Below are 19,660 nucleotides of genomic sequence, written 5' to 3'. Positions count from 1 at the left end.
AAATGCTGTTGAAGTTGCAGTGTTGGTGGGCTTAGGAGGAGCCTGTTCAGTCCTCTGTGATTAATACTGTGACAAATTCTTTCTCAAGACTGAGCCCTAGCCTAAAAACTGGCAGCAACTGCAGGCTCTCATCACCCATGCAGAGAAAAGAATTTCATAGTTAGGGACTTCATGGCAAAACATTTCAGGAGGAAGGAAAAAAGTGCAGCTTCCTCTTAGAAACTGCTCTTAATTTAAAAAGCCTCGCTGCCCTAAAGCTATCTCAGGGTCATTCTTGAGTTGGAGGCAAAGTAATACATTGTTGGTAGATGTTCTTTCAGTATAGTTAATATTTACTGGTATTAAGGGACCAGACCTTAGCTTGGCTGTCTACTTACTGTATCTCTTTGCTTTTCATTTTTAATGTTTAGCGGGTTTGCTATAAACTGAAATCCTGAAGTGCAAGGAAGTGTCTTATTTCGCTAATAGTATCTTCAGTTATTAGGGAATGATTTGGGTTTTTTTTATTAATTTTAAATTTCTGTATGCAAAACATGCTATGTCTAGTTTCTTACAACATCAGCACTGAGACTATGGAAACTGCAGAGGGATGCCCCCTTTTTTTTTTTTTAGTAACTGTGGAAGTGCTCTGTTAAACAGTTAGGAAAACAAGTAAATTGGGAGAGATGCAAATTGGTAGCGTTGCTTTTGTGCACTGATTTGTCATTCCTGGTGGCTTTTGTCCACATTTGGTTTTAGGCTATAAATGGCGATTGGGTTCCTCAGTCTAGTGCCTGCTGGATGTCAGCTGGTCACTATTGAAGAGCATTGGCAGAGAAATGTTACCTATGGCCTGTTTACGTTCTTGCATGTCTAGATCCCTGTCTGTTCCTCCGTTGCTTTGTATAAAGTTATTTTCCTTAATTTGAGCCTTAATAATCAAGCATTAAAAAAACCCCACACTCTGTAGAGTTCAAAAGTACCTTTGCACTAACAATAGTTTTCATTAATCTGATGGCTATGTTCATTTAAATTGTGTAGTTACATGACAGAGCAGCTATGTAGGCTAGAAGATGAAGTCTCCTAAGCTTTTTTAGCTATGTCATGACATCACTTTAGGCAAACAAAATTTAAGCTGTTTGCTCCCCACTTGTAGAATTGGGAATAATGTGTTGTTGGTGTTTCTGTAATTAAAAGAATTAAGACAATCAAACATCATTGTCAGTATCTTTTTCTAACACTTTTCTACTTAATAATCCTCTTATTTTGTGATAAACTGTGCTTTGATTTTTATTTAATGAACTGTGTTTTAACTAACTTGGTTTATACGTATGCTCAAAATAGTTGAAGACTGCTCATTAAATTTGAGTTGTTCAGATATTGGACCCTTTTTATATATTGCATTTTCTTTTAGGAATAGAAATAAAGAAATACTACTTAAATATTTTCCCCTTTAAAAGGGTTTATGGATAGAATCATCATGGTATTCAGACACTCCCCTAATGAAAGAGAAAAATCCTGAGAGATGAATGAATTGACCTTTAAAAGCTGTCACGTGTTCTCCTTCCAGGTGTCAGCGGTGGACTCCTTGGAAGGTCCCCTTCTTCAGGTGGAGGGATTGAGTGATCTGAGGCTGGAGCTCCACAGTAAGAAGATGAACATGCACTTAGTCCTGATAGACGAATTACACCGTCATCTTTACATCAAGTCAACTAACCGAGTAGGACAACGCAACAAGGAGAAAGGGAGAATAAGGTGGGTTTGGTGTGATGCTAACTGAGGGCAACAGGTCTGGGAGGGAAGAGGACAACATTCTCCCTTTCGTAAGTAGAGACTTTCTTGGGAGAATGCCATCAACTCACACCTCAACCTTTAATTTTTGGCAAGCAAATTTCTCATGCTTATGGCTGAAAAACTCCAAATATGTTTATGCACCTTTGAGCCTGTGAACAGTCTGTTCTCATTCTTTCACGTTTGCTTAGTGATTCTGTTGGCTTTTTGCTGCTTCCCACAGAATTATGAGGAGGTCAGTTTCTTGTAGCATTCTTTTGCTTCTCTGATGCATATACCTTTCCTACGAATGTCATGATCATGAGGCTCAGGTCAGGCAAAGGGAAGAACAGGGGGGGAAAATTGCTCATCTTCTCTAGCAAATGTCCGAGGTTTAAAATAAAACTTCTAACCATTAGGTTACTAGCCCGAGGCTGCAATATTGAAGTGCCTGAGCAGTGTCTTGGCTGTGTTGTTTCTAAGGTGTTTTAAAGATGTTGAAACTTCTTAGCTGGTTGGTGTCTCTGATCAGTGGAAATTCAACGTAAGTATAGGTGCCTGGCTATTTTTTCCTAATTTTGTGAATTCTAAGTTTGAGGGCAATAGAGTTGTTGGGAGGGGAGGAAGAAAGATAGTAGCTAGAAGAGAGAGACACGGTATTGGAAGATAACTTTTATAGAGTGGGAGAGGTAATAAACAGGGGCAGGGAGCAAAAGGGGAGCCAGAGTATGATAAAGGTGCAGAGAAAAGGTAAATTAGCATTTTATAATGAGAAGGAATAAAAAATGCTTACCAAAAATAAAAGGGGAGAGAGAGAGTAAGTTACATTAAATGAATTTATGAAATAAAGGGTTGATTGAAGTTGAAATTTCTAGGAAGAAGGGTTGCTAGCAAGTCATCAGTCTCTTCCTTACTCATCTTCTTAATTAAAAACAGACACAAAGCTTTGGTGTACCCAGACTATGTGACTGCTAATTAACTGCAGTTTTGTACAACTGCTACAGGGACCCTTATCTTTTTCTTGTTTTCTATCTTTTTTCACGTTCCCTGTTGCACATCACTGATATTTGATAACATGAACTCTTGCATCAAGGACAGTCTTGTTGCTTTGTTTTAGTGTGGTGCTCTGGACTGGCTGTTGACTGGGATGCAATAATGTTTATAATAATTTCTCGTATTGGTTTTAAGTGTGTTCCATCTAACACTGCTAAGCTGGAATGCATAGCTAATCCCTGTAAGTATGGTATTGTAGGTGTACAGGGAGTATAGATGGTCTTATGCAGGATAGTAAGCTTAGCCCTTGTCTTAGCAGGTTTCTATAAGCATTTTGACCTCTAAGGGAACATGCAGAAGTCCATTATAGGAGCCTTCTCTACTTCTTTTAAAAATGATTTCTTGCTTGCATCCCCTGCCACAACCAGCTTCATGCTTTTCATTATGCAACTGGGGCAGCATGACGCATTTTTGGCAAATAATACTATGTGAATTTATTATGAAAGTGACCAGTAGGAAGTCTTTCCTTTCTGACTAAGAAGGTTCATTTGAGAGCAATGCATGTAGGTGTGCACAGAACAGGAATTTGAAGGGGAGGAAAAAGGGTGGAGGCTTCTAGTGGGAACTAGAAAAGCTTGAAGGATGAAGTAGTTGACAGAAGCCATGGAAATGAGAGCATCTCTTCTCCTCAATATGTCATTTTCCAGAAAGATCTTAACAATTCCATGTTGATTTATCATCATGCTAGCACTAGTTAATTGTGCTGGAAGTAAATGGCTGGGAGATAATCACGTGCTATGGCAAGCTCCAACATGCCTGTGGCCTGATCATGTTGCGGTGACCAGTCAGGCAAGTCTAGACTGCTGTTAAATTCAGAGAGGCTGGGATACCAAGGTTTGTCTTTGATATGACAGTGTTCCCCCATCATCGCTTTTTTGGCTTTTTCCCTTTTCACTCAAATATGTATATATACATACCCACTTGTATTCATCTGTAGACTTGTGCTTTAAGTTAGGTTTTGTAAACCTGTTGTATCAAAACTGTGTGTTATGTATATGTATTGCTTAGGCTTACAAATTTAAGAAATAACTGGATTATTTGTTGTGAACTAAGTTTGTAAATAATAGTAAACTGTTTGCTTTAATTCTTTCCCCTCACACAGCTCCCTTGTGAAAGATGCTCCTGTACCTCTTATGGATGTTACTAACTTGTCTACGCCTCGAAAGTTCCTTGAAACTTCCCAGTTCAGTACTCCTGGAAGCTCCAGCAGTGAGTATTTAAGTCATATGCATTCCTCACAGAATTAAGTTGTAGATTTTCAGCTGATTTTACAGGAGTAGTAGTAGGCATATCATCCCCTCTTCATGGATGGCTGCTGATGGGAGATCCTGAGACAAAAAGTTGGGAAGTGATTTGTGCAGTGTCATGAAACGAGTGTGTGGTATGCCCAGGGGTGGAACTTGGCCATATCTGCATTTTTCTTTTTGGCAAATCATCCTTCCTCCCTCCTCCCCCTGCCATCAGCTTCAATTAAATACACTTAGTTTTCTGTGCCTGTTCTGATCTTGATCATGTTCTTGATATCTTAGGCAGAAGAGGTATTTGCAGTCAGTTCAGTTTGCATGGAGGTCCCTTCTACGTTGTTTAATGTAGGCAGGCAGGTATGTGTAGATGTTGCAGAAGTTTTTTTTGCTGTGTTGGAGCCAAAAGGTCAAAGCTTTTCCTTGTGGGAACTTTGTAACTTTGACTAAAGGTTTATCTATACACAGGAATGATCTGGCAGTGATCTTTGTATACCTGTTTACTACAACAAACACTGAGCAATGAGTTTCATTGGTGCTTTTGTATGGGTCTTTAAAAGTGCTGTACTTTTCAGTGAGTTCAGTGAGTTAGTTGTATAGTGTCTGCCATTATTTTCCATCTGAAATATTAGTCCTTTGTATACTAAGAAAAAAAAAGTCTGAAGTTATGGAGCTGATAGGGATCTCCCATCACGCCTTATGATGGGGAATAGACAACAGGGGATGTACCTTCTGAAGAATGGAAATCCTATCCTTCTTTCAGTACCTTTAGTGTCTTCCTTAGTTGTTTTTTTATTGCTAGTGTAATATTATCCTTAAAGATGCTCTGAAAAGAATTTTGTTGACACTTGTCACCTTTGAAGGCTTACAGAGCCTAGCCAGTTGTCATGGCATCTGCTGAGGTTGGTAAAGCTTTGTTGTTATCCAAAGCTGGCCAAGAAGTGTTTTCCCTAGCTGTAGCCACTGTAAACCTGTTTGTAAAGGTAGATGCATTTCTAGTGTTCATGCTGGACTACTGCAATTCTACCTGTAAAGCAAAGTCCCAAAGGCATTCAGCTTTTTCAGAGCCCCGGGCTCCATGAGCAGTAACTCCAGTGTGCCCAGTTCAAGTGTATTGCACTGATTTTCAGTGTATATAGTTCTTGTACTGAACTGACTGTGATCATCCATGACAGTATTGTCCACCATGAATATGACTTTGTGTGATAACAAGGTTATATAGGAATAAACAGTGTCATCCAGTACATAGACTCAGAGTTGTTAGTTACGGAAGTCTTCTGAGGAGCAGAACCAAAAATAACCAACTTCAGTTTCAAAGTAACAAAACTGCATATCTTGCTGTGGTTGGAACCAAATCTAAATTCCAGATTTTGATAAAACTTCTCCTGAATTGAAAGTAAGCCTGGGTTATCCATCCAACAGTGATGTTTATAAACTTTCCTAACATACCTTCTAGAAAGCATGAGTGATGTGCATTAAGATAGAAAGGTAAACCAACATGTGAAGGATGCCCCTCCTATAAGGAAGGAACAAAGTGGAAGATATGTAGTTTGATTCCATTTTTTTTGGCAGAGATGAGGCCAAGACTCTTTTCTACCTTTTTTTTACTTAGAACGGGACACGGGACCCCTATTTAATGTATTAGCTCCAGTTAGAATATTGAGATTTGGGATTTGCTTACCTGGGCTGTTCAGACATTTCTTCTTATACAAGTAGTGAGGCTATGTTTTTGAATAGGAATAACCTAATAACATTTTTGTTTTGGTGGCTCCCCCCACAGTATACCAGCCAATGCTTGTATGTGTAAGAAGTGAAAAAGGTGTGTTATTAATCACTTGTGATGGCAGAACAAGAAGTGGTACTAGCAGTCCTGGAGCATAGCTAGATAAGCGTTTTCTGACTAATTTGAGACTTCTAAAAATCAGTAAGTTCTAATTTTATTTGCTTGATGCAATGTTGATAGTGTTCAAAATCACTTGTCCTAACATGCCCTGATCAGCAGTTATTTCATACCATATTTGAATGAAGGCTCTAGGGTACAAGCAACAGGTAAGAACCAGAGCAGTGGTCTAAGAATGAAGCTGTTTGTAAACATAAACTGGCATTTCTCTTTTCACTCCAAATGCCTCAAAACAAAGGCTCTGATGGCTTCATCCTCAACTCTAGTAAATTGGTACAGGTCACTTGAGAATCTGCCTTAAAAATTCTCGTTTCCACAGATCTGTTCTTGCTCTTCATGCCCAGTGCACCAGAAAATGTCTTACCTGGCTCCTTGTTATGCTCTGTATCATTCAGTGAAGCACTGGGCAAGTGTCCCTCAGACTGGGAAAGATCTAGATTATAATAGAAAACATTTGATCAGCATAAACTATGCATATGGTTTTGCTTGAAGCGCACAATGTACTTATGTATATTTTTTCCACATAATTTTATTTAAAAGTAGCCTTTTCCAGGACTGCGGAACTACCAGAGAATTTAAAACTTATGTGTATGCATAACGAAAGCTGTTTCTGCCTTTAGTCATTTAAGTTCTTTAGTTTTTTATTGATGAAACAAAGTGGCCGTGCATATTAATGCATGTCGTTACAAAGCACTGACTCATTCAACCCATCTCAGCAAACATGCCAAAATTTTGAGTCCTTTCTGCACTCACTTCCCAAAGGAGGTGTTACCTTGTGCTGTAGAATCTCTATAAGGAAATTAAAGCTGTTCCTGCTACACTTAAAATAAATAAAACCTTCAGTAATGTTCACCTGAGGATTGTAGGTACAGCAGTTCACCAGTAACAATTTTCCCTTCATGCCAGTTCAGAGAAATAAATTCACTTTCAAATTATATTTCTCTGCTTGAACCTTCTGTACTCTGAAGTGTATTTATGAATGTTCCCGTGTTGCCAGGCTCTTCCTGGAACTATAAAATGTGCTCACCCAGTACACAGCAAACCCAAGAGCACCCTTTCCTGAAAAATTTCTGAGAATACTTTTTAGAAATCCAACAAAGATGAGCTGAGGTGGTGACAATTAATATTGTTATGGATAGCATATGTAGATTTTATGCTGAACAGATAATATACTTCAGTGACGCATACTTCTCAGCTCTAAGACAAAAATGTAGCTTCTAGATCCAAGCAGTATGATGGCTTCTAACGTCAAGTCTGGTTACTGCTCCTGGCTCTGTTTCTTCAGGAACGCAAGTACTTCTGTGTAGGTGAAAACATGTGGAGACCTGTGAACTTGGCCCTGCAAAATACCTGCAGGAGCCAGAGCTTTAGGGTCCAATTTTAAAGATGGCTCTAAAAATGCCGTTGTGGCATTCTGTTTGTTGTCACAGTTGCTTCTACTTCAAACATGCTCAACAAATACATAAAAGATTTTTTTTTCCTATTAACCTCACCTGAGGATCTGACACCAGCTGGGTGATTTTTCTCTATCATTTGTACTGAAAAATAAATGATCCCCTCTGAACCAGAGTTTTCCTGGTTTAGCTGTTTTGCATTTGCACAAATCCAACTGAGGACTTGATTAGAAGGTTGTGGGAATCCAGCGGCAAGTCTGATTCTCTCCCACTATCATGGCAGTGCTGCACAAAAAGCAGAGTTTGTTCTTATCTCGGGGCAAATTTTTGCACCTAAGATGTTTAAGAGGAAGTCTGTTCCTGCAGTTCAAGAAAGGTTTGCAACTACACAATAAACATGAAAGCCTATGAAGTAACTTTTTGTGTGTCTGTTTTTTCAGGACCATGATTTCTCTCACTGATCCTCACTAGTGGTTCGTGTTCTGACCTGATGCTAAGTTCTGATGTGTGTAATCTGTGTGTGTGTTTGGGGAAGGGAAGGGAAAAATGAGGAAATTTTAGATCCTTGTGATGAAAGCCAAAAAGGTAACGCTTAGTCACTCTTCCTGTATAATTTCATTAGTTGTTCTTACACATGGTCGCAGTGTAAAGTATTTGACTACCGTGCACTTTTTTTTTTTCATTTGGAGACTCAGTTTTCATGCTTATGTGTATTAGGGGGATTTTGAACGTGGCTTAGAGTTGCTTTGTACAGTTTTCTCAGAACAAAATGTTGTTACAATGGATTTGAAAGAGTGGCCTTGTCAAATTAAAATGCCTCTGTTTTTGAAAGACTAACATCCTTTAAACTATAGATGGAACTGTGTGAACAACAGTTTATAAAGAGGAGATTTGCCTTGAGGCTTTGAGGTTATTGATCTCCAAGACCCATTTTCTTCTTGGCTTGGTAGTAAGACAGAGATGAAAATAATGAAAATTTTTAAAGGACCCATTTCTAAAATAACTGTCCACTTGTTGCTCATTGTCTCGATGCATGGGTCAGGACAAGGATTCAGCACCAGAAACTAGCAGGTGACATTTCTTCAAATCTTAAATTATGCCTTTGGGGCACCACGAACTTGCATCCTTTTCTCTAGAAGGATTGAAGGTGGAAAGGGTATAATCAGAAAGGACATAAATTATGGAAAACAGTACATTAAATTTTACTGGTTGCCCATAAAAGCACACAGCTAATGAAATCCTCTGTAATGAGTAGCAGCAAATTTTGACCATTCATTGGAATGAAAAACAAGACCCAAGAGTCTTTTCTTTAGCTGCTTTGCTTAAGTGAGTTATCAACGTTGGCTTTTCTGGGGATCAAACTGGAGCTGTTAAAATGCCTCTTGCAGCAGATTTCTTTCTTGTGAAATGGCAGAACTGTACAAATGAGGGTATCATCACTTGGAACAGATGTTTTTATAGGGCGTCATCAAACCAGGGAGCCGTCAGGGAAAGTTCCACCTTTGTGACTATGGAGGTGATGAATCAGTGATGCACATGATTCAACTTCCTAGTGATTTAAACTGAGGGTAGATTTTTGACTGCTTAAACAGAGTTGTGCATTTTCAGATGCACTGCTTCAGTGATGAAAAATTCTGAAAATGGCTGCATATTTCATTAGACAATGTGGCAAAATCATCACTCCTTTAGGTTGTTGTCTTGGGATGCTTTTGAGAAACCATATTTAAATGTTCCACTTCATAAGCAGTTTTCAGAGATCATTAGAACAAGAAAATCATCAGGAGTAGTCAGCATGGCTTCACCAAGGTGAATTCATGCTTGACCAACTTGATAAACTTCTATGATGAAATGACTGGCCTGGAGGAAATGATGAACGGAGAGCAGCGAATATTGTCTACCTGCTCTTCAGTAAGGCCTCTGACGCTGTCTTCCATAAGATCCCAATAGAGAAATGGTTGATGTGCAGGCTGGATGAGCAGACAGTGAGGTGGATCGAAAACTGACTCAATGGCCGGGTGCAGAGGGTGGTGAGCAGTGGCACAAAGTCTAGTTGGAGGCTGGTAACTAGCAGTGTACCCTGGGGTGTCCTACTGGGTTCAGTCCTGTTCAAGATCTTAATTAATGATCTGGATGTTGGAGCTGAGTGTACCCTCAGCAAGTTTGCAGATGACACCAAAGTGGGAGGAGTGGCTGATATGCCAGAGGGTTGTGCTGCCATCCAGAGGGACCTGGACAGGCTGGAAAAATGGACTGACGGGAACCTCATGAAGCTCAACCAGAGGAAGTACAAAGTCCTGCCCCTGGAGAAGAACAACTCCAGGCACTGGGACACCTGGGGATCACCAAGCTGGAAAGCAGCTTGGCAGAAAAGGACCTGGGGGTCCTGGCGGACATCAAGTTGAACATGAGCAGCCAGCACAGTGCCCCTGCTGCAAAGAAGGCAGAAGGTATCTTGGGCTGCATTAGACAAAGTATTGCCAGCAGGTCAAGGGAGGTGATCCTTCCCCTCTACTCGGCACTGGTGAGTCTGTATCTGGAATGCTGTGTCCTGTGCTGGGCTCCCCAGTGCGAGAGACATGGACAAACTGGAGAGAGTCCAGCAAGGGGTTATGAAGATGATGAGGGGCCTGGAGTGTCTGTCCTATGAGGAAAGGCTGAGAGAGCTGGGACTGCTCAGCCTGGAGAAGAGAAGGCTCAAGAGGGGTCTTACCAATGTGTGTAAATAGCTGAAGGGAGGGTGCAAAGAAGACGGAGCCCGGCTCTGTTCAGTGGTGCCCAGTGAGAGGACCAGAGGCAATGGGTGCAAACTGAAACGTGGGAGGTTCCTTCCGAACATCAGGAAAGGCTTTTTTGCTGTGAGGGTGACCGAGCGCGGGCACAGGTTGCCCAGGGAGGTTGTGGCACCTCTGTCCTTGGAGATACTTAGAAGCCATCTGGACACGGTCCTGGGCAACCGGCCCTGGGTGGCCCTGCTTGAGCAGGGAGGTTGGACCAGATGGCCTCTGGAGGCCCCTTCCAACTCCAACCATTTTGTATGATTCTGTGATTTGATGTCATCTTTGAATGGAATTAAACCATGAAAACCACCTGAAATCATTAAGTGATACTGAAATTTTGGTTTCCAAAGAGGTCAGTTTAGCTAAAAACATTTCAAGCTATATGTCAAACTGATCTGGAAAATCCTCGATCAGAATTCACGCCATCTAGTATTTCTATTGGTTTGCATGGCGCTACACACAAGAGTTGATAGCTGAGATGGGACAACAAAGTAGAATGTTGAAGCTGTTTTTTTAGCATAAAACTGCAAATTGAAGTTTAAAGGCTTCATTATGGTGGAGAAGTGCTGCAACTGTAATAATTTAAATTTTAAAATACTCATTTGCTCACATCACGCTTCACTTGTTAAGCTCCCAAGGAGGGTGGAGAAATTTACTACTTGATATTACTTAAGAAATCCTATGGAATTCTTCTTTGGTGTTTTCCACCTGTATTATTTTTGAATGTAGTGAAGCTGTTTTTAATTAAAATAGGACTTTGTTTTCCTTGTCTTTTCTTCTCTTTGATGAATCACAAAGGAGAAGAGGTTAAATCAAATCTGAATAGGAGACCCACAATTTAGAATAATTTGTAAAAATAATTGTTGCAAACATCCATAGGATACCTTAATTTTTTGTGGCTTCTCTACGTGAAGCAAGCGCTTATGGTGTGAACAATGATCTTACCCATTTAAAGGGACGTATGTTTTGCAGAAGCATTTCAGGTAGAAACTGGTGAATGTAGAAAGCTAGGAACAGGTTCGGACAATCTTGTGCTTTTGGCTTGATACAAATGAATAACAAAGTCATTTATATTCTCGGTTTAAGAGTAAATACAGATGAAGGTTTTGGCTCTGAGAGCTGATCTGTAGGGACATCTTCCTTCACCCGTGGAGCTCCTCTACCTACAGAGAATACCATGTGGGATTGCGATTTTAAAGGTGAACTTCTTTACAAACGCCTGCCTACTTTGATGCCTTTTTCGAAGAGGTAGGGGACAGGAGGGGCTCATTCCTGGGCCAAAGCTTTGTGGTCAAATAACCCCTTGATGACATTAAATGGCAGAAGAGGATGTTTGAAGTGGGGAAGACGCAGGAAAAGAAGAACATCTTCAGTTGCCCGGGGTTGGAATCTTGTCAGATCTTGCAGATAAATGGGCCCCCAAAGCTACCCAGGATACCTGTTTAATAGGCAGAATGTGCAGGAAACACGGTCCCTACTGTTTTATCAAAAGATCTAACAAAACTTATATACCAGTGTGTTGCTACTAGATATTGAACTATTCACTTTGTTGTTGTTTGTAAGAGATGTAAATCAATGTCCTGGCTATTTGAGGGTGTTCAAAATTGGTTTGCTCTTTTGAAAATGGAAGAGCGTTCATCTTTGTGTGCTGGCAGAGTTCTCAGCAAGATTGCTGCCTTTAGTCCCCTTAAATGCTGTCCTCACATTTGGATACAGCAGTATTTCCTCCCTCTTGGGTTTTCATTGTGTGATATTAAGAATAATTTACAGCCTGCTTACAAAGGGGCTGCAGCGTAATGATGGGGACCTGTCCTCTGAAAGGTTGCTTAGGCTGTGAAATCTTTGCATTAAAACTCGGAGCAACAAGATACTTGTGTGTGGGGTTTTTTTTGTTTTTTTTTTAAAAACGGTAAGTTAAAACCTTTCTTCCTCTAGCATTTCCAGTGTTGTCTTTTCCACAGCTCTTGTTCCAAAGAGCTCATTTTCTGTGTTTGTGCCTGGCATGCTGTGTTTTTTTGAGAATAACAAGTAGCATTAACAAAGTGGGTAGACCATGTACGCGGCGCACAAAGTGCTTTGCAGCCTTGTGGGTTGAAAGGTGTGCGATAGATGAGAGCTTTGAACAGAAATATGTGTGCATCTGGTTGTTAACGTCTAATTGGTATTATTGCTTATGTGTGTTTGAAGTATCTCCTATATAATCCTTGCTTTTTTTAAAAAAAAACAAAACAACAATGCATTCTGGGTGTTTCTAGGTGTTTGTCTAAGCTAACCCCATAACTTGCCCAAATTACAAGTTTAAATAGACTTTAATTTGGAAAAAAGCGTGTGAGAGAGAGAGTAAAAAAGCGCTATTTGATCCCCCTGATGTTGATTACTTAAAACCTGATGTCATTCTCCATTATGATGTGTGATGACCTCACAGGATCCATTCTCGCCTCGCTCTTACCTAGCAGTGTTGCTGGTGCTCTAGGTTGAAATGCAGGAGCGTGTGAACGGTGAGTTTGGTTTGAGCTAGAGGTGCCGTGTTTGGGATTACACTGACGGAAGGGAACAATCTCTGTTGTGGAGGTTGGTGTAAACTGACACTGAAATAAGTGTTATCTGTTTATCATGATGCTATTTATAAAGTGGCACCTTAAGGGCTCTTTGGGACATTGTTTTCTTGATGTTGTGCTAACAACGCGGTGCTGATGCTCTTCCGTTCAGAGTGTCATAGCTTTAGACAGTACAGGGCTGCATGCTACATGTGACATGCCATTTTTCATTTCTGCCATGTCATTTAAATCCTTCTGGTGGATCTTTTGACATTTATTCAGGTTCTTGGACAAGTTTTGATTTAAGTAAAAAAAAAAAAATCTGTTGAGAGCTAGAAACCACAGGAGTCATCTGTCATCCAACAGCCCGTATCAGAGTTCAGTACCAGTAAGATGAAACAGCCATCAGGTTTTAATTTCTGCGCAAGGATATGGTATGGTGGATGGCATAGCTTCAGCTGTATACTTTAGTGCCGTTTGTCCGTGTACTGCCACTCTGGCTGTTAACAAGCCGCATGACTGTAGGACTTCCAAGATGCTTTAGTTGAGTTTGCCTTGAAGATACTTACTTCACATAAGTGTTTGATATATTTATTAAATGTTTCATCCAGTCTTTAAGAGACATCCTTTTGTTGTTGCTTGGTGTTATCTGTAAATTAAATACTGATTAATGAACATACTTAAAACAAGCATAGTACCTTTTGCCTTTCTCTTCCTTGTCGCATAGCAACAGAATTTCTCCCCGTGCAATCCCTGTTACTTCAGGAGGACTGTATTCACAATGTCCTCTCTAATTCTTCTAGCTTTTCCTTTCTAGAAGCCTTGCTAAAATATTTGAGTAACTTCATCAACCCCTTGACAGACGTAATAAAGCAGAATAGGATAACATCAAATAATCATTCATTTTGGCAGTGTAAACTTTGCGGAATTCATCAGAAGTCTGTTAAGCTTGATAGTGTTTATAATGAAAATTTCTCTCCTGTGAAGAATATAGTGAAGAAAAACAGCTGGGTTAGAAATTTAGGGCTTTTAGCGCCTTCAAACTCATTCAGGGGAGTTGTAGTGATACAATACCTTCTCATTTATGGATATCTTAGTTGCACCAGACTTACTCTGTTTCCTAACTAATATGTAATTTGTACCATGATCTCGGTTTCTGAATCAATCAAGTGCGCAGCTGTTGCGTTTATGTATAGGGACCCCCCTTTAGCAAACGGAAATACCCACTGCTTCCCCCCAAAACCTGACTGTTGCTGGTTTCCTTGTTTATTCCTTGGTTGCTCAAAGTGGTGGGAGTTCTGTGAAGGCAAAGGAGTTAATATGCTGCTTCTGCATGGCACTAAGTGTTGGTTTTAATAATTTAAATCTTGGATTATGCCTTTTTAAATCTATTCCAGTGCGAGAAACCAGTCTTCTGGAAGTGAAAGATGATGTGGAACTGGATCCAGAGGAGAACAGCACTGTCTTCATGGGCATACTCATCAAAGGGCTGGCCAAGCTGAAAAAAATCCCTGAAACAGTGAAAGCCATCCAGGATCGCTTAGAACAAGAGCTCAAGCAGATTGTTAAGCGGTCCACAACGCAAGTGGCGGACAATGGTTACCAGAGAGGGGAGAATCTGTCCCAGGAGAATCAGCCTAGGTAAGGATATTTCAACTGCTGAACCTTGATTACTGCACAAGCCTGGAGAAGGGTGTCATATCTGTTCATGTCAATTTGAAGGAATGACAATAATGTTTTTGCAGTAGGAGGGATCCGAAATGGTAACATTTTCAGAAACGCCTGTGTCTCACTGAAAGACTGATGTGCCTTGAACACCTGAAAGGCTTGGGAATTTGAGAAATGTATTCAGAAAGGAGAGGCATTGTTGCTTCTCAGCTAAAGATGTGGGAAACGGAGATGCTTCAGTGTCTGGCCCTAGAAGAGAATCTTTTGGCTAAACAGATGTTTGAAAAGCAGATTTGAGGGTTGGAAGCACAGTAGAAGCCAGCATTATTTAACTAGCAAGAGGTACATAATGTTAAGCACTTGATTTTTATTTTATTTTTTTTAATCTAACCTTTCGTTTTAAGCAGCTTTACAACAGATTGAATTGTAATGCTGTCTCAGATTGCTAGTATGTATGGTGTAAAGAATACTCGGTGCCAAAACAAGTACTATCTTCTTGTATTGCACTGAATCATGGCTTTATACTGGTGCTGATGCCAAAGAAATTTTATGTAATATGACTTGAAAAGAGAAGATTCAGCTCAGTTATTTATTTCAAGTGTAGCAGAGTCCAATTAAGCCGATGCAGGTGCAAAGGTTTGAAATCATATATGGAGCTAATTATATCAGTAAATATATGGCCAAGTTTCTAATTGGTTTACAGCCCCATTTACATTAATATCAAGGTGTGGAAGCCAACCGAGAACTATGTTTCTGCTGTTCTTCGGGATTCACTAGACCTGTTCTTTGGAAAATAGAACTCTGTAAGGGCTGGCTACCACATCTAGCTGAAATATTAATTTGTGATACTGCATATTTTAAAGATCTCTGTCCAAAGGGAATTAATAGTGGAAAAGAATGAAAACAAAAATGTGTGTCTTCATTATATGTAATATTTGTAGTGGAAAATCACTCCCAAGAAAAACGTCAGCTTGATAAAGACTTCTTTTTTAATTCCTATCATTATCACTGCTGTGGAAACGATTCTATTTTGAAGAATTCATAGAGTTATCATATTGATAACTCGGTGAAATTGCAGCAAGCTTTTTCGGTGGGTCGGAAGGCAGAATTTTAGTTTCTGATGCCAAGATGGAGCATAGCATATGCTTGGTGCTTGTTTTATGAATCAATCTTGAGAGGTTGTATGGCTCCTGGTTGTCCATTGAAAGTGATAAATTGGATCAGATCATATTTTAATGACATTAACCTGCCCAGAGGGTTGGGTTAAGGTACAGACAAGTGTAGTGGGTTTTGGCATGTGTTTAGTAGGTGTTTGTGAACCTTTAAGATGCTTATATTTTAGAGCTGTGGAAAGTGTCGTGAATTCTTGTTGAAGGAGATAATTAGAACTGATTCTACACCTAAATCGCATGTGAAGTTTACAACAAGCAGGTGAATTCATTTATATTGAAAAGAATAAATTACACTATGGAAAGGTATACCGCCCCGTAAATTAGCTACAGTTTTAAATCAAAACTAAGTGACTTTCCTGCTGTCAAGGAAAAAAATAAATCTGAACAACATGGTCCTCCTATTTCAAGAGAGCTCTGTAAGACCCCAAATTTGAGCACGGTGCAGCACCCGAAGCTGCTTAACTATTCATTAGGCTGTCAGCCACAATGCTTACTTGACCTCAGGATTCAGTGAGCAAAATGTTTTTCAGTTCACCTTAAAACTAGTCACACTTGGATGCCTCTTCGTCTCTATCACTGAGCTCAATGCCTGTATTCAGCTACTGTACTTTAAAAGGTATCTATAAAAACTCTAACTTCTGGCAAATAAAATGACTAATAAGACGACAGGGTCTGAGGCTGTAGATTGAACCTTCTGCTGGACAAGTTCCGCACGGCTCGTTTGGTATGCGCAGAACGAGTTATATGCATTTCTTCATCCCTGTGTGGTGTGGTGGCTCTCAAAGGTTGGCTCTTATTTTTTTCCATATGAAAAGGATGGCATTTCCTTCCAGTTGAGGATGAGGCTGATAATCTGCTCATGGAGGTTCTGGTGCAATTTCTTTTGGGACCCCATATAACAATTATGTAGAGCCCTTTGTCATTGTACGAGAGAGAAATAATTTCTAGAACCTGGCCAGGAAAGTTGCAGGCCTGATAACGGTCATTTGACTCTCAACAGATCAGGCACTGATCTTGCATTTGTCTTTTTTTTGTTGTTGTTTTTTTTTTTTCAGTTTGACTCCCTTTTGCCTCCTTACCTGGTAAGCTTTTCCATATTGTGTGGCCACCTTTTACATTTGTGTATAAAAACACTATTAATTGCTCCCAAAATTTTTTTTTTTGTTATGACTCTAAAGCAATTAGCTCCCAGAGAGTAATGATGTCTTTTATGCCCCTCTGGGTGCTCTCTTCATAGAGCCAACAGGCAGCGGGCTCTTGGGTCAGCTCTTCAGAGCTTCATGAAGTCTATTCCTGTAAGCATGCCAGGAGCAAGTCTTGTCCATGCTATACAAGGTGCTTTATTTTGGGCTTGTTAACTAGCACATACATGAGAGTGAGCAGTGATTACTGTGGTGATAATGTGTGGCCCATTCTGTCATGGGTGTATTGTCCTTTGATTTGAGCACTCGGGTCTAGCTGGATAGAGAGTTGGTGTGAAATTGGAGGGGCTCATTTGCTGAAGATGACACTAGCCTGGCTAAGGACCTCCACATAATGGCAGAAGGATATTTTTCACTAGTGGGGTCACAAAGAAAAGACTTGCGTGGCTTTGTAATACAACTGAGTTTTAGGTTTCCTAAAACATGCAACGTGGATGCAGTCATGTAGGATAATGAACTTCAAATAGGCCTAACTAGACAGAACGTCTTTGCCTGTCAGATGCTTTGCTATGAAAATAAACCCTCTTTACTAATGTGCCCTTATCCTCATGAAATGTGAATGATAGGAAGATAGTAAAACCTGGTGAGGGACAGTAGTAGGTTCCTAGTAGTTCCCTGTCACTGGTGGAAGATAATTTTGAAAACTATGCTTTAATCTCACCTGGTTGCAGCTGACCTTGGCTTTAATTTAAGTGGCCTTTTCTTTAAAGTCTAAGTAAGTTCTCTAAAATTTTTAGATGTCTGTGTTTGGAACAAGTTTATGAAAAAGGGCTTAAATGTGCAAACTGCCATTGACTTATCCTTAATGAGAGGCTCATTAGAGCATGCTTAGTACTTGCATGTTTAGAAATATGTATCTTGGGGTGTGGAGGACAAGGTATTGTAGAAGAGGCCATGTTGCGTTAGCTTGGGGTACTGCTTTATCTTAATGAACCTGTGGGTCTCTTCTGAATTATGGAAGGTTGTTGAATTTAGAATAATAATAATGTGGACATATGCCTATTTGAGGGCCAGATTTATGGGACAGGATTTTGGTGGGGATATACTGCCTTATCTTTTAGTTGAAAATCCGGCCCAGGAAGAGGAGGTATATTGACAATTTTGCTACTAAATCCTATTGATTGAATTCAATGCACTTTTCCCTACATGTTCACAATACACTTCTGGCTTTTTACCTCATCTTGAGGCTTTAAAATAAATACAGAAATTATATACACGCCAACACTCTGACCAGGCAAGGGACATTACTGCTGCTGAAATGCATGAATTGTCATTAGTGACCTTATTCAGGTGTCAGCAGTCACTCTGCATCAATTCATTCTCCGTTATTGCCCGGACAATAGGAGTTGCTTCCGGGTGTGTGTCACTGTCTCTCCACATATTTACCATATTTCTCTGTGAAGGGGTTATGAGATTGCTTTGACAAATTGCCTAAGCCAGTCTCCTGTCATTCTCTGTATGTGTTCTGCTTAGGTCACTTGGTGCTGCAACCCCATATGCATAAAATCTAGGCCATATTATTTTATGCTGTTTTGTCTTGTCGGCTGTCTGACACGGACTGTGTCTGTGTCTCTTTTGGGTCACCTTGTTTCAAAAATGACCTGACAGCTTTAGAAGACTTTTAGAGAACAGAAAATTAAGATAAGAGGTGCTGGCTAATTTGAAAACAGGGAGATGTGGAAATATGACATTAGCTGAGAATGGAAAATGTAATGGGGTGGTAGTTAGCACCACCGAAGAACGTGGATTGGGTGTGATTTCATGTCTATCAGTCTGTAACATGAGAATAGGAAGACATTGGAATTTAAAACCAAATAATTCTGTTCAGTATAATATTATTTTAGTAATGGCTCTATAAACAAGTTGATAATGTGAGGTCACGCTCACGTAGGGACAATAAAAATTAATTTGTCAAACTTTCCAGCTGGTTTGGTTCTGCAAAATTGTACTTTCCTGGGGCAGCAAGGAGGTATAGAGATAACTAAATTTTCATTTGTAATGGGATGTTAGTAGAAGTTGAGCTTGCACTGATAAATTTTCTCAGTGGTATATAATTAATTTGCTGCCATAATGTTATCTTTTTTGGCATTTCAGCCAAGGCTGTATGTAAGTTCCTCCACCGTGAAGTTCCTTGTCTATCCAAATTCTCCCCCATCTGGTTTTCCTCCTGTTTTTGTCTGGCTTCTGGCTGACCAGCCACTCGCCCCAGTTGCCTCTCTGTCACTTGCTACGAGAAGTTCTCCATACCTCTTAGGGGCTGTTGAAGCAATAGTTGCCTCTCTCATGTCTTGGAGTGGGTTGGAGATGATGTTTAACAGCGATGGAGGGTGTTTTTCAGGCAGCCTTATCTGCATATTGTCCTGTCTCCTTCACCGATGACATTGGTGATGGGCTAACGGTAGTTAGGGAAGGAGGAAGATGTATAGGTCTTTCCAGAGTAGCAGCTGCTCAGTTTCGCTTGGACAGTATAGTTATTAAGCTTTGTACAAAGCCTAAATGGAGGAGAATGGCTTTTCTTCCACACTGGACTTTCCCATATTGAAAATGTAATACTGTTAATATTGATAACAGCTGTCTTGTCTGGTGCTGTCTTTACCCTCATGTCCTGCATACTTCTGTTTATCCCCTGCCAGTGTCTTACTTAAATTTGTAAAGACCTGTAAAAAAAGCAGTGTTTTCTCTCTTAGTACCAATGACACTTTTCTTTAGGCATTTGTTGCTGCTATTAACTATGAAGAAAATGGATATACATACCAGTTTCTTTTGTTTTGCTTACATAGGTGTCTTAGTTCTACAGTCACTTAAGGTATGGCAATATTAATGGCCCTGTGTTTCTTAGAGTACCATGATTCCTAAACATATCTTTATTTTGAATATGACTTACATCTGGCCACTTGACCTGTTCTGCTATGTCTCACTGTACCCTCCAAGACGTATCCTATAGCTCTTTCTGTTGCATCAAGGTGC

The 19,660-nt window shown here is 40.1% G+C and overlaps 1 protein-coding gene across 1 annotated transcript in view; it reads left to right on the top strand.

Moving 5' to 3' along the window:
* The window catches only part of EXOC4 (exocyst complex component 4), a 421,646-nt gene that overhangs the window by 44,132 nt on the left and 357,854 nt on the right, over positions 1 to 19,660 (top strand). The window contains exons 4-6 of the mRNA XM_075720228.1: positions 1,550 to 1,734; positions 3,905 to 4,011; positions 14,049 to 14,292. Coding sequence (XP_075576343.1) covers positions 1,550 to 1,734; positions 3,905 to 4,011; positions 14,049 to 14,292 — 536 coding nt within the window. The remainder of the gene's footprint in view (positions 1 to 1,549; positions 1,735 to 3,904; positions 4,012 to 14,048; positions 14,293 to 19,660) is intronic.

The sequence above is a fragment of the Pelecanus crispus genome, chromosome 1, assembly GCF_030463565.1.
Source record: "Pelecanus crispus isolate bPelCri1 chromosome 1, bPelCri1.pri, whole genome shotgun sequence".
Lineage (NCBI taxonomy): Eukaryota > Metazoa > Chordata > Aves > Pelecaniformes > Pelecanidae > Pelecanus > Pelecanus crispus.
Note: the sequence above shows the minus strand (reverse complement) of the source record. Positions and strands in the feature narration are given on the sequence as shown.